General features: G+C 40.3%; 1 protein-coding gene across 6 annotated transcripts in view; it reads left to right on the forward strand.

Annotated features, from left to right (window-relative positions):
- Positions 1-15,274, forward strand: part of KANSL1L (KAT8 regulatory NSL complex subunit 1 like) — a 60,480-nt gene that overhangs the window by 43,523 nt on the left and 1,683 nt on the right. For all 6 annotated transcript variants that reach the window (XR_010441087.1, XM_064718800.1, XM_064718797.1 and 3 more), the window contains 8 exons: positions 185-347; positions 3,497-3,607; positions 3,998-4,132; positions 6,390-6,514; positions 7,315-7,439; positions 8,082-8,136; positions 13,400-13,512; positions 14,981-15,134. Coding sequence is in view for 5 of the 6 variants with exons in the window: in XM_064718800.1 (XP_064574870.1) it covers positions 185-347; positions 3,497-3,607; positions 3,998-4,132; positions 6,390-6,514; positions 7,315-7,439; positions 8,082-8,136; positions 13,400-13,512; positions 14,981-15,134 (981 nt within the window). In the remaining variant the exon portion in view is untranslated. The remainder of the gene's footprint in view (positions 1-184; positions 348-3,496; positions 3,608-3,997; positions 4,133-6,389; positions 6,515-7,314; positions 7,440-8,081; positions 8,137-13,399; positions 13,513-14,980; positions 15,135-15,274) is intronic.

Raw genomic sequence — 15,274 nt, forward strand, 5'->3', positions numbered from 1 at the left:
ATAGTAAGTGAAGGTAAGTCATATTTAGACTATCTGGAGATTGTTGGAATATTCTTCCCATTCACATATTAAAGTGTGTCACTCACTGAGTTGTTAATTTGTTGGATTTTTTTCCCTCTTCTGGTCTAATTTGAGGGACATGAGTAAAGAAAAAGTTAAGCTTTATTTCTGTGTATTCTTGCAGACTTTTCCATCTAGAGATGCCTCCTTTCCATATAAAGCTCAGTTGCCATGTGTGGTGCCAGGCTCCACTTTCAGCAGCAGTGAGTACAGCACAGAATCTAAACTCCTAGATTATGTGCAAGAGCTGGACTCTTCCTTCCATCCAGTCTTATCATTCCCTTCAGGTGAGTAATGCCATGACTTAAAGAGTGCTTGTGCTTGTGACAGCTCTGCAGGTTGTGGAATAATTTGTCTTTTCAGTGATTTTTAAGGCTTAGTTCACTTAACTTCACACTGTCAGAATACATGAGTTTAGACTAAATGAAAATCTTGCCTTGATCCTGATTTTTGAAAAACACACCTTGTAGGTTTCTCATACCAGCAATGTGCTTACAGCCTGGAAAGACTGGTCATGAAAAAAGGTGTGCTTGGGTGTTTCATGGTGGGTCTAATTGAGTCAGGGTCAGTCCTTTAGAGATGCTGCTTTTGCCAACACAATGTTGTGTTGTTTTCATAAACAACTTTCTGTTCAGGCCCTTTGGACTAGGTCTAAAAAGTTGTATTTATGTTTTTGAATTATTTTTATGATAGTCAGCCTTTTTGATTATCTTGAAGGTTTTATGGTTTCTTATCATCTGATCTTTTAGTCTTTTTGGACAGTAATGTATAGAATGTTGTCTCTGACTCAGCCCTGAAATTAGTGCAGGTGCAACATGACAGAACTTGGGACTTCAAAATAACAGCCTAAATGCAGCAGAAGGGATTGAATTTTTGTGGGGTTTTTTGTTTTAGGAAAAACCCATTTCCAGATAGTTACTGACCAGTACAGAAATTATGCTGTTCTGGGGGTTTCTTTGCCACAAAATAATTCTGAAGATGAGGCTGGAACTGTTTGAATCTTTAATCAAACCCACTGTCTTCCCAGAATGACAGTGTAAACACTGCAGCCTTGTATTAGGAAGTCAGGAATTAACCTTAAGCTTGATTTTGGAGAATTTGTCACTGGTCTGTAGAGAAGACCCAAGTGTGGACATGGAATGCAGAGGAAGCCTCAGTTCTGGCAGTTTGCATCCCATGCAAGGGCTAAAGAGGAGATTATTGTAGGAGAAATGGAGCACTCACTCCAAGAGTGCAACAGCAAACACCCCACTCATTAGAACTCTGTTGTGGACAGAAAAAACACCTAAATCTTCCTTCTTTTGCACACACTATCACATCCCCTGTGACTCTGGCAGCACAGGGGTTTAGACATCTGTTCAAGGAAGGTCTGTGCCCCTTGTGCTCATTCTTACCTCCCTGTTAAGGGAGACTGGGGTGTGCAGCAAGAACATTGAGCTTTTGTTTTCTCAGAAAAAAAGCTTTGTCATCATAAAAATCCTAAAAAGCTTTGGACTGTGCTGTGGCTACTGTTGGACACTTTGCCAGGATGGAGGAGGAAAAAATATTTTCAGCCTCATTCCAGTATCAAGAACATATTTCTTAAGGAATTTTTGTTCTCTTTTCCAGGAGCCTTGCTAATAATAGTTGAGACAGGGAGGAAGTACTAGACCTGCTATCTCCTGTTCAAATGCAGTCCTCACATTTGGGAGAGGCTGGATTCATGCTTTACTTTGTGCACTTTGCTGTCTCTAGCTCCTCATGAAGCTTGTCTATTTGACATTTTCTTTCATGTGAAAGAATTATTGTGAATAAATGCATGGTAGAAATTTTCCAAGTTGTAGCCTACCTCCTCATTTCATGTTTTCTTTGCAGCTTTCTTGGTTATCTCCTTCCAGAGCAATGATTTCTCTTAAAATACTTCTTGTTCAGTGCCCACATCTTTATATATAAAAATTGTCAGCAGAGTAAAAGAAAAGGGTTTTGCATTCATTTTCTCTGTATGTTAAAAATACATTGTTTCATTTTGGAACTCTGGGAGTTTGATTTTTTTGTGTGTATGTGTGTGTGCAAGAAGGGATTCAAATTCAAGATTCAACCTTGGTTTTTCATGTGGTTTGCTTTAAAGTTGAACCATAATTTGCAGGCAATCTAGTAAATACTGCAGTGGGACTGGCTCACCAGTGTGCTCTCTTTTGGAAGCATAATTGTCCCTATGTCTAAGTTTCTTTCACTGTTTTCAAATTACCAATAATCTTGACTAAAGATGTGTCAGTGCTTGCAGTATTGCTTTAACATAACAGCACCTCCTTCAACTTGCACCTTGATAACTGGAAAATTGTAGTTTGTATCTAAGAAATTTGGATTTCTTCTATTTCTGCCACTGTGGGTTGATTGAAAAAAGCACTCCTGCCCTTTCAATTAAGATACAGGAAGACATGATAAAAAATCTTGGTCACCCAGGTGGTTTCCCAGGTTAAAAAACACAACAAACAAAACTAACAACAAACAAACAAAAAACACAAAAAAAGACCCCCAAAAGACAAAACCAAAAGACCAACAAAATTGGAGAAATGTTTTGGTTCTCTTTTTACTTAAATGTTGTGACTAATACACTTTTCTGACCTTCTTTGTTTAACTTGGAAGTAGAGTAGGAAACACAGCAAAAACCTTGGGGTGTTAAGATAAAGCAATCAAGTTAGATCCATATCAAATTGAAAAGAAAATTGTTCTTATTATTCAGCAAAATGTGTTGAAATTTTTTGTCCTGGCACATCCTGAAGGCACATAAGGCTAAGACTGTGCAGAAATATATCTAGTTTAATGCCCACCCTTGGGCCTGCCTACAGTACTCTTCTCATTCTGAATGTGCTAGCTGTCAGGCCTATTTCTTACACTGACACTTTTTTTAATTAAATTTCCCTTCATTCTTGTATTTTTTTCCAGAAAGGCTTTTCAGAATGGTAGGTTTTTTTTAAGCCTCCCTGCCTTACAACAGGGGATAGATTCCTTACCATTTGAAATGTTTTGCAGGCTAATTCTGCATCAGAACTCCTATTAGAAAATGAATTACATGGCCCTGCTGTGGACCTTTCCAGGGAGACAGAGAGGGAATTTACCTTGAGAATACCTATAGGCTCCCAGCAGTAACAAATTCCAAAAGTATTAATGACTTGTACCCAAAAAGGTTGAACCAAAGCCTCTTCACATTACAGGAGAAGTGCACTGAGTGCTCTCTACTCTGCTGGGTTTTGTGCAGGAGCTGGTCAAGACTGAAGATCCCAGTCTTATTCTCACTCAACACCCTCCAGAGTGTTTCAGTCCTTAGCAATATTGCTCACACATTATGTTGAATGTGATGGGTGAATCAATGCTCTAATTTTGATGCATAATTCATTGGCTCAGAGGTTGCCATCTTTCTAATACAGACTCTTTGGATTTCTGGTTTTTTTATTAGATATTCCTCTTCACATATACTTTGAAACATTATTAAGGAATAATGACATCAAAGGAGAACCTGCTGATACCTCATCTTTGGGAGGGGAGTTTAAAGTATCTGCTGACAATGGTATGTAAAGCAAAATGTTTTAGCATTTGCAAGGCTGTTTTTCACTCATTTGTCAGTATTTTATGCTATGAAGAGGTTCAGTTTATAAACTTGTCACAAAGCAGGTTATCAGAGAAGGTAACTAAATATGGTTTTAGGTGGAAGAGGAATCTCTCCTCAGAGCACAGAGTCAGGTTCTCCCTAATTGCACTGGGATGATCCCACCAGAGCTGTAGGAGGATGCTACAAGTGGGGGGAGGTTGGACCAGGTGCCTGACTGTAGTCCTGTTCTTACTTGGATTCCTGTCAGAAGTTTGGGACTATTATAAATAGTTCAGCAGTTGAGATTTCCTGTAAATTGTACTGATAAAAAGTAATTTCTCAACTTGATACCTGCTTTTTCTGTTACAGACTATAATGCACATGTTTCTGTCAAACAGTGGAGCAGTGGCTGTTTGTCTAATTCCAAATCTCAGTTGGTGCTAGGAACACCTGACCAGCTGTCAGAAGGAAGAAAGAAAAGGCATCTAAGTGAGACAGCAGTAGGTATGAGAAAAATAGCACTGCAAGAGACTGCTACATCTTCTAAAATATGTACTGTATGAATATCACTGGGCTCTGAGGATTAGAAGTTGTCTCCAAAAAGGATGCTGTTATGAAACTTGTGAAGAAACAGACTTAGAACACCATGAAAATAATTTGCTATTTTAAAGCATAGTAATCGTCTTTCTTCTTAAGTGTACCTACAGAATGAGACAAGCTGCTGTATTTTATTTTTGGAGTACTCTTAAAGAAAACTGCTCAGCAGTTCAGCTGTGTTCTTTTAATACTGAGTGTCATTCTTAGTACAAAAGGGTTTTTTTAATAGTAGTCAATGAAACAAACATTGCAAAGTTACATCATGTGCCCAATGAAGCATTTACTATTCCTGGCTTCTTTGTCCACTATATTTCATTTGTTATGTACTGTCATTTGTGGTTCTGGATCCCTTCCAGATTTTTAAGAGGACTTGTGGATAGCCAGTTCTTACTGTGTTTTTACCCTTGTTACTGTTCTGTTTTAAACCACTGAATCTTTACTTCAGCCATTGGTAAGTTAATAGGAAGTGCCCTAAAAGTTCTGTAGAATAATGTGATACAAAATTTAGCATACCACAGTAAAGATAAATGGCATCTTACTTCTCCAGGTGTTAGAATGTAAAGCCTAACAGATTCTGTTACAGATTCATTTATGTAACTTTTGAAAAACCTTTGACAAAATTCTTCACAAGACATTTGAAGAAAGTAAGTCACTGAACAATTAATTTAAAATTTCCTTTAGGAAAGAATGAAAAGGTATAAATGATCAAATAACATTGTGGAAAAATTAAATCAAAACTGTATTCTTTCACTAGAGGTGGAGATACGGGAATTACTGCAGAGATGAATTAATAAAAAATTATGATCTAGGATTAAAACAAACCCCAAAACCCACAATCCACAACCCCAAAGCAAGACCACCCAATCAATTAGAAAGTTTTAGAAGAGAATAAAAGCTGTGTGGGGGCACACTGAAAACTGCTTTGGATTTAGGTGAGGGCTGTCCTTTGAATCCTTCCCCTGGTGCTGTACAGCCTCCTCTTGCCCTCTGTGCCCGTGTTCACTGGGGTGCTGTGCCCTATCCCCTTTCACCACCAGTGATCCTGCTTCCCATTCCACCTGCTCCACTTGCTGGTCTCCAAGAGGAGAATGCTGACACAGTGTTCCTCAGTTTCCCAAAGTCTAGTCAGGAACACTGAGATCAACAGCTGGAGTTGCTTGGGAGCACTAAAAAGAGAGAAAACATCTTGCTGTAAACCTTTTGAAGTTACCATTAGTCCTCTGAGAATAGTATTTAGGTTTTTTATAAATGGAACCAAAAAAGCAGTCTTTTATCACGAGGATCATCCCAGTGCCAGTAAACTGTTCTGTGGTGCATTCATGAGGAGGAGCACAAGTTCTAGCTTATTAGTGTTATGGGTGTAGTACTACATATTTATTCCTAATTTGGGCTCTGTCTAGGAGAAATTATCCATGAGGAAGGTCAGCCTAATGAACAAGGCCAAAAATAAAAGCTGTGTGCCAGGGAGTTGCAGTTCATTACCTTGAGCCAGCCTGTGCAATACAGTCTTTAGGATCAGTCTTACCTCTTTTTCCATATACTCATTCTTTTTGTTCATTGGTATGTTAAGTCTGAGTTCTCCTTTCTTACTGGAAATGAGGTAGAAGGAAAGCAGAACTTTGGTAGCTGAATTGTGAATCCCTCTAAATGCTGCTTATACTTGGACTGAATGGGAGTAAACAGGAATTACAATTTATCTGGAGCAGTGAATCAGAAGAAACAGCTATTGACTTGGAGATCTAAACTGATTTTCTTTGTTACCCTTGCTGCCAGTTTTATCATTTATTAAAGGAGAAACAGCCAGGGAGAACTGGTGAGATGCACCCCAACTGCTGCTGAGGAGCAGAGAGAATCTAAGTCAGATTGTAATTGCTTTGTGTGTAGTTTATGACAGCTCTTGAGCAAAAGAATCAGGATTTGCCCATATGAAGCTGTTTCTATGAAAAGAAATCCTTCATAGAATAAGAGGGATGAGTTTTGTGGAACAACAATGACAGGATGAATAGCAAATGTTTATTTAGATAGCTTTTTTTAGTATCCAGTAAATTGTAAGTGGCTCAGTGTGGGCTTCTAGAAATGACTTTACTGTTACTGTGTGGAAAAATGTCTGCAGTCTAATAGCCAACAGGCAGTGTGTCTTGTTTATTGCTGTTTTTTATGACAGGCGAAAGTAGCGCTCGGTTTGAGGCGTTCTCCTTCCAGCATGCAGAGCCTGAGTCCCACAGCAGTTTCACTCCCACAAGCAGTGTCAGTGCCATGGCCCGGCCCACTCACAGCTCTTCATCACAGGTAAACCCAAAATGTGCCACTGTCTCAACTGAAATATCAACAGAGAGCTGTCTGTGCAAATTAATAGTCCAAAGCCACGTGCCTTTTACAGCTGATTTAGTGTCATGTGACAGTGCAGGGCATTTTTACAGTGAATTAAGTGGATTATCTTAACTAATTTATTCCAGATTGAGTATGTGTACTTGTTTATAAAAGAGTTTTGCAGATCATGGAACTGGAGTGTAAATTTCATTTATTGGCATTGTGCCTTTTTTCCCCAAATTTCATTAAATACACTGTGATTTATGTTCCCAGTTTTACACTAGGGCACTTGTGACCTTTTTTTCTCAATGCAGCTATATAAAATGGCCTCATGGTGCAAATAGAGTCCCAAAATGTGTTAGTTCTCAATTTCCCTATTTACAAGCCTTTGTGCAGAAATACAGGCAAAGTCCCTGGTATATAATTTACTGAGGAGCAGCAGAACTCTGGCTCAGTGTACACTATTTTACTGAAATAAATGGAAAATTCACAACAATATTCAGGTTCAGGTCCCATGGTTTTGCTAAGCCTAGTGGTGCTCTGTGTGTTGTCATGTTTTAATGCAGAGTTGAGTTTAAATGTGCATCCCACACAGTTTACACAACACACACTCCTTTATTCCCTGGAGTCAATCATCATTAAAGAACACATAAATGAGCACTTAAGAATATTCTGTTTCCATTAAATTTCAGCCTTTCTCCTTGTGAAGTTCTGTTTATCTGCTAAAAACTATTTCCTATGATTTGAGCTGATCCTCTTGTGTTGATTTTATTATTCAGCATAACTCCAGGAGGAGGTTGAGAAGTGAGAGCTCCTATGATATAGACAACATTGTTATTCCCATGTCACTGGTGGCACCCTCAAAGCTGGAGAAACTACAGTACAAAGAAATCCTTACTCCAAGGTTTGTTCACAACCTCTTGAACTGCAAAGACATGAAAATGAACATGAGAACATTAACCAAGAATATAATTTACATGGAATTAGAAAATGTTATGGTATTAAAGATTATTTTTTTATGCACTTGGGTTTTTATCTTTGCATTTCAATTCATGTGACCAAAGTGGTAGGAAGACTGGACAGCTGATAGCACATGAGAAATAGTAAACTATTTTCTGTGAATTAACAGAAATGGATTTAGCTTTTTTTTTTTTTTTCTTAATTTAGCCATTCTAATACAGTGGAATAAGCTTATTTCTTTCCATACAGTGTAGGCTACAATCTATGATTCTAGAGACCTTTTTCTCCTTTGTTTTAGAAAGAGAACATCTTTAGGTTTCAAAACCAGTGTAATTAATCTCCTTTGCTTACTTCAGTGTCTTAGTAGCACATTGCCTGAAGGGCTAAATGTACTTGTTCTGTACTTTAAATCCATAATATGCATTTGCTTTTTTATTGTCTTCTAAGTTGAAAAATATTATTAAAACTGTATTGGATATCTTAAAGACTGTGTTAGGAAAAGGAAAGGTTAGATATTTTGTTGGGAAAGGAAAATATAAATTTCAGCACCTTAAACTTAATTTGATTTTCCTTGTCTTATTTCTAGCTGGAGAGTTGTTGAACTTCAACCTTTAGAAAAATCTCAAACAGATGAAGAAGAGGTAGGCTGTATTTTCATTAAACCACTAGGTTTATTTAAAGTAGATACAATATATCATTAGTGTAATTGGTACATAATTTCTGATAACACTTGAATTGTGAAAATGTGTCTTGTCCCTACAGTGGAAGATAGAAATGGAAGTATTCCATTGATTTTCCTTGTTCATTGTTTGTGTGGCTCTTCTGCCCCTTGCTGCTGCACAGTCAGTGCTCCTGAAGGGTCCCTTGGGTCAGGCTCTGCCCCCCTGCTCCTGAGCACTGTGATGCTGCCTGTCCCACTGTGACTGTCCCCTGGGGCCACCACTGCTGGCCCTCCCTCTCATCCTCTCCTTCCAAGGCCACTTCCCATGGCATTTGCTCTTTGGTGTTCAGCAATCTTGCCTGTGGGTCCAGCAAGTTTTCTTTTTAGTGTTTGTTTTCCTGCAAGCCTCCTGTTGGGAACAAACTTTTCTGCATTGTCAGGGACAACATAACCTTCAGCATTTCCTGCCTGCCTGTTGAGCTAAGTTTGCACATCATGGGCTGGCTGTTGCTTCCTCCAGACATAAAAATGTACCTTTTTCTTCAGGGAATGTCCATGGACTTTGCAGCTGGGGGTCCCTTTCTCTCCTAATCAGGGGTTTTGAGGCATTTCCTAACCTTGGGGTGAATGTGCCAGCAAGTCTGGTCTCTAGGTTGATTTTCTGTCCTTCCAATCTTTTTATGGCTTCTTTTCCAGAAATTTGTCAGTTTTACTGTCCTTTGGACATCTTTAATCTCCCTTCAGTCTCTGCCACTGTCACAAATTGTAACTGTAGGACTTGTGTTCCTGCCTTTATCCACAATATCTGTTCTTGAGCTATTTGAGAGAATCTCTACAGCAGAGGTTTAGTTGCTATAGCAGTAGAAAAAGATGGCATTTAGGTAGCAGTGCAGAAGGTTACATTAAACTCAGTAAACAAATCATTATGTCACTCCCCTGGGGTAGAAAATATGCTCTCCACAAAGGCACAAACTTCCTCAGAAGTTTATAGATCTGTAACTATCTGCTCTATAACCCTCCCTTTAGGAGAACATCATGGTCTCAGCTCCTTACCTGGTGCAGTTGCACTTATCTGGCAGGGTACTCTTGGGTTAGAAGGAATAGAAAAGCTTACTCTGTTCCTGGCTTTTCCAGTGAGCAATTGAGAAATCCCTGTGAAGTCTGTGGTCAAGTTTATGTCACTTCCACCCACTGACCTCCCAGCTAGCAGGAAGCATGCTTGTCCTTCCTTTGTACCAAGAAGGTCAAATTCCACACACAGGAGAACTCTCCTGCAAGGATTTTTAATTAAACCATTTGGAGAACAACTAATAAAGGCAGCAAGGGCACTCTGTCCCTTGAGCATCCACTGTTCATTGCTGTCTTCAGCCTGGTGTCTGGGGGAGTGAAGAATTTCACAGTGATTTGCATTCAGGGCTTCAAGGAGCTTGCATGGAATCAGTGGATTTCTTGTTTGGATTTCAGATTCCATAAAGATGACTTATCTTGTGCTTTTAGTGTATTTTGCTGAAGGGACTTCAAGGTTTCTCTCAGAAGCTCATGGGCTAATGTCTGAATTAGTAGCCCACCCAGTACTCTGGTGTTTGGCATGACTCTCAATCCTGTATGATTCATCTTCTGGCCAGGAAATAACCTGAGTTAACAATGCAGCAGCTTTGCCTCCTGCTGTGGCCACTGCTTCTGTATCATCTGTCAGCCACTGGCTGGAATGAGGGGGAGAGATGTCAGACAGAGAAAAGTACTAATGCTCTTGTTTGTGTAAATCATCCTTTGCCAATTCCCCCCTTTCTTTTGGGATCATGTTAATTATAATTAGTTTGGATGTTTTTCAGTGTACTGAGAAAAGGTAATTGATCATAATTCTTCAACTTCTCTAGCTTTGAGCTGAGTTGCATTTGCTACTGAGTAAACTTGTCAAAAGACATGAGGAGACAGCACCATTACCTGCACTCATGCTCTGACACTCCTGAAATATTCCTCCATGTGCTCAAGTCAAGGCAAGCTTCAGCAGGCCATTCACATAACACAAGGGAAGGCAAATACTTCCTGCTTTTATATAAAATGCTCTTTTCCTCCATTTCACTGCATTTCAAAGCCTGTGGTGGTGTTGGAAATGATTTAATTTTTTTTTTTTTTTGTGGTACTACATAATGGTTTCTTTACTTCTCTATCTTCAGCATAGCTAAATTTGAAACTTCAGAATTGTCCTTGTGTGGAGCAGTAGTCAGATTTCTGCCACTGGATAACTTTTCTCCATCTTCATTGTCTTTGTTGTCTTAATCTTTGTCTTCTTCATTTATGCAACAGCCCATATCCATGCAATAAATCTGCATCCAACGTTTACTAAATTACAAATAAATGGGAGGTCCCCAAATTGTCATGCTCCACATGAGCCACACTGCCAAGGATGGGAACTGAGCACTTTCTGGGAATCAGGCCTATTCATTGTGCCTTTGAGAACAACAAGCTTACCTTTTATGGCTGCTTTTATGTTTCTGGACATTTTGCCTTATAAGAACAACATTGGTAATGCAAAAGTTAATCTGCTATCTATGTCTGCTCTATTACTTGCTCTAAAAATACTTTCTGGAAATAGAACATTTGAGTTTCCTGGTTTGCATGTTTGAATTTGCAGTGTTATTGCTTTAAGGCATGGGAGGGTGTGGCACAGGTTTTCCTGTTTTGCTTTGGTTTTAATTTGTTTTGTCCAGGTCAAAGCTTCTGGAAAGGCTCAGTTGTAACTTTCAAGTTTATTTCGTAGTTGTTTTAGTAATGAAAAATTCTTTGGAGTAATTCCTTGTGCAATTAGTTTTGCATAAGTGTTTTCATGGCCTATGACTCAGAGTTTCCTGTGGAGCCAAAGAGTGAAACACAGATTTTGTTGTTTTGAGAACCTTTCAGAAATATTCCTGGTGCTATTCAACATTATTGCACAGTGTGCTGCAGTGTCATGGGGGAATCCAAAGCTTGGTTTTCTGTGAGTGAAATCATTAGACATGCCTCACAAACAGGCATTCCCCACAGCCTTTTCCCTCAACATCCCTGCCAGATCCATCCACTGAGGAATGACACTTCTTTTGTCCTTTTTCAGACTAACCTTAGTGAGGAAAAACCACCACATTTTTTCCTGTTACAGAACTTTAAATTAATCTAAAGTTGTTGGAGGAAATGCTGGGAGTGGCAGAGGCTGTAGTGAACCAAGTAGAGACCTTTTATTCTGATGTCATGACATTTTTATCCATAGAACAGATAATAATTTTTAAATAAGAAAATGTACTGTTCAAAGGAATAGGGTGGAACTCTTTTTAAATAAACAAGTGGTTAAATATGCTATCACCAGCTGTGGAAAACAAACAAGGCTTATTTCTGTATTTTTCAAAACTCTTCACTTGGAGAGGAACATGGACTTTGATTTTTGAATGGAAACTTGTTAAAAATGAAATCTCTTCCCAGCATGAAAAGTTTTGGCAATTTGCTAAGAAAAGTATTTTCAAATTCCTAGTTTTTCTTTCTAAATTATCTTTTGTTTCCACTTCAAAGGAAATCTGAGCACAGAAAAACCCTGAATTTCCCCCAAGGGAATAACACTTTTGTAGTTAATAAAATTCTCACTTTCATGCTATACATCATTGACCTTGGAAAGACAGAATGTGAACTGAGATGTAGCCCTGTTTGGATGTGCTCCAAGTGACAGAGCTGCTGAATTTCAGAGAGAGGAGGAAGCCCATTAAGTTCACTTGCATGAAAGGAAACCAGCAGCTAACAAAGTGGTTTGTGTTTAACATAAATAAATAAAAGCAATGAAGGAGCCTTCAGCAAGGAGTGATGAGATGAGCAAACTAAGCAGCCTGTTTGCCTGAAGCTTCCTGTCAAGTGCTGGGCAGAGGAGGACCTGGGCAGCCACAGTTCTGGCTCTGATTCCAATCAAAATGAAGCCTTTGGGATCACATGGATAGGTTGTGATTCTTTGCCATTGTACCTCTCATGGCTCTGAACCACCTCAGTGCTGAGAGACTTGATATGGAGATGGCTTCCACAGAAACACAGCAGTGGAGCCCTGCCAGGGTCTCTATGGCACTGCTTGGCACTGCAGGGAGCACAGGGCATTTGCTTCTCTATTTTGTAGGCTCAGCTGGAAGATAAATGTACAACTTGTGCAACACCAGTGAGAATTTTGCTTTAGAAAAAAAAAAAAAAAAAAGGCAGTTTATTTTCATGACCCCCCCCAATTATTAGTATAATTGTTGTCTAGGACTGATCTGGCAGTGCAGCTTCACAGCTCCTATGACCAGGAATTGTTCTTTCCAAGAATTTCTCAGCTTTTGAGTTGGGACTAGCTGGCATAAAATCCATGGCTGCAGCACTCAAATGCTGCTGCCAACCTCAGCTTTTTAGGTGAACTTTGAATGGTTTGGAGCACTTTGAAACAACAGTGAGCTGTACTGGAGGGATCCAGCCAAGAACTCCCCCTGCCATCAGGGGAGGGAGGGGGAGGAGCAGCAAAGTTCCTCAGCCAGCCCTGGCTAAGGAACAAACTTCTGGTGTGCTGCCATCAGAGAAACACGGATGGTACTTTCACAGTGAAAGTGTGGGTGCAATCTTTTACCTAAAAATCTGTCTCTTGTTTTATTAGAGCAGGCAAAGTACTTGCATTAGGGCTGGTTTAAGCTGCACTTGGGATCATGCAAACCACTGGGTAAGAAATAGGATCTTCAAAGAAGAAACCATTTTCTGCTTGGTTTCACAGCAGGAATGTGGCACCTCAGGTTCACTGAGTTCCTCTCTGTGCAGTTATCAAAGTCCTTGGTGATCTCAAACCTATTTCTCAGTGCTTAAAGAGCACTGGGCAAATCCTGCTACCTCCTAGCTTCCTTCTAAAGCAGTCTCTGGAAACTGTTGGAATTTTTGCTTGTCTTTATTATGTACTTTTTTACACTGCCTTGATTTGCAAATGAATACTCATCCTCTAAATTTTCTGCCTCTCACCTCAGAGAAAAATGTGTTAGTTGCATGGAGGGGGTATAACTTCTATATCCATTCAGATCAACCATAGACCTGTAAGAAATAAAGCTGAAATGACAGCATCCCATACACCAGAGCTCTCATAAAGTGAACGTGTGTAAATGTGCCTTTGTAGTGAAAGCATTTGTTTGCAGAGTTCTGTCTAACAGTGGTATGTGTACTGCTGGCTGGTGTTGTGTGAGTGCTGCTGGCACTGAGAGCTCTCCTGTGCCTCCCCACAGGTAGAAGACCTGTCAGACAAAGCCTTTTCCCTGCGCCACACCAAGTTCGAGGAGCGGGAGCGCGCCAGGTGGTCGCTGTGGGAGCAGAGCCGCTGGCCCAGGAGGAACAGCAGGCAGGTGTATTGGCTTTGATCAGAGCCTTCTGTTGAATCTGGTGGGGTTGTGGCACAGCAGTGCCAGAAATGCTGGCACAGCAGTTTGGAAATGAGGGCATTCATTAATTAACTCATCAGGGATGGTAGCAGGTATGTTGAACTTCGTGGGTGGTAAGGGAAGGCAGTGCTGAGGCATGCATGCTTACAAATTGGGCATGTTAGTGACCTGGCATTACCAAACAAATCTCTTCTCCCTCTCTGAACACAGAGCTCTGCTACACTGTGCCACTCCCAGTTACTATGGCTTCAGGCACCCAGTGTATCATATGTCCTTCCTCACTCACCTGACTCAGATGAAACTCCACAGTGTTCAGAGATGTGTTTCTAAAGGGTCCTGGGCTGTGCCAGGGGCCTTACACTTTGAACCATTCACACAATGACTTTCTTTCTCACAGGCTTGCCATCTGGTGCAGAACTCATCAGATTTAAATATAACCACTAAAAGTCTTGCACGAAGTAGTGGTGTGTATCAGAGTAAACATTGTAAAGCTGCATCTGCAGTTTGGCCCTGAGAAAATGGTTCCCATAAATCATTTTACAGTCTGCCAGGGCAAAAAGCAGCCTATAAATGTTGGTATAACTTTTTCTTGTGTTTATCCTATGCTTGTGTCTACTCTTGCCTGAAAGTGAACCATGACACTAGGAATAAATAGTCAAAGATAGCTTTTTTTAATGCAGGATAAAAATATAGCTAAGCCATATTGAGGAACTTTATTTTAAGCAATTTTGAACATGAAACCTCCCAACTTCAGAAAGTGTACTGAAAAATAAAAAGTCCTGCATGTACCTTAATTTTGAAACTGAACTCCTTGGTAAAATCTTAGTGCTGCTTGAATTCAGAAGTAAACTGCTCACTGACATGAGCAAGGTCAGGATTCCACCTGGCATTTCAGATGCAGGCCACTGTTTTATACGTAGTTTAAATTTCTATTAAAAGTGAGGTCAAAATTTTTAATCTTACTACATTTTTGATTGCTTTGCACTTGAGTCCAGAGCAGAATTGGTAAGGGGGAGCCCAAGGACTTGTCTCTTGAGTTGCACTTGGCACAGTGCTGACAGTGCAGCTTGGACCCCACGGGCTCCTGTGGGAGAGTGGAACAGCCTGTGGCTCACTGATTTCTCTTGTCCAAAATCACAGTTCTGGTGAGCATGTGGAGCAAGATACAGTCACTAGCTGTCTGCAGCCACAGTGTGCCTGTCCCACCCATTTAATCCACTTAGTTCCCCCACACAGTGCTTTGCTTTGGCTCCAGCCAACAAGGTCAAGAACCGCAGCCGTTCCCCTCTGCTCTTTTGGTTTAAGCAAGCAGAATGGAGGCACCATGTATGGAGAAACCGAACACTTTGTAAAGAAAATGTGAACTGCTCATGGCAGTGTAAAAGGTCAGGGAGTAGCTCTTAAAACTCATTTCTAATTCTGCACTAGATCTTACAGCAAAAATGCTGATGCTCGACACAGCCAGGATGTGCTGCAGAAAGACCATTGCACTGCTGACCCTGCTCCTGAGCCAGCTTTGGAAACCCACAGCTCTGTGTGCTCAGGGATGGCACCACTCTGCAGGGACAGCCAGGAAGAGAAGGTGGGTGAGCTTCCAACAGCTTCTAGCTCTGATCAGTTCTGCAGTGACAACAAAACAACCTGAAGATATTCACCTATCTCAGTAATCAAAATCTCAGGCTGTCAGCCTAGTTAATGTGCACTGAACATAGCACTCCTGTT

This window comes from Zonotrichia leucophrys, chromosome 7 (assembly GCF_028769735.1).
Source record: "Zonotrichia leucophrys gambelii isolate GWCS_2022_RI chromosome 7, RI_Zleu_2.0, whole genome shotgun sequence".
NCBI classification, from domain to species: Eukaryota; Metazoa; Chordata; class Aves; order Passeriformes; family Passerellidae; genus Zonotrichia; species Zonotrichia leucophrys.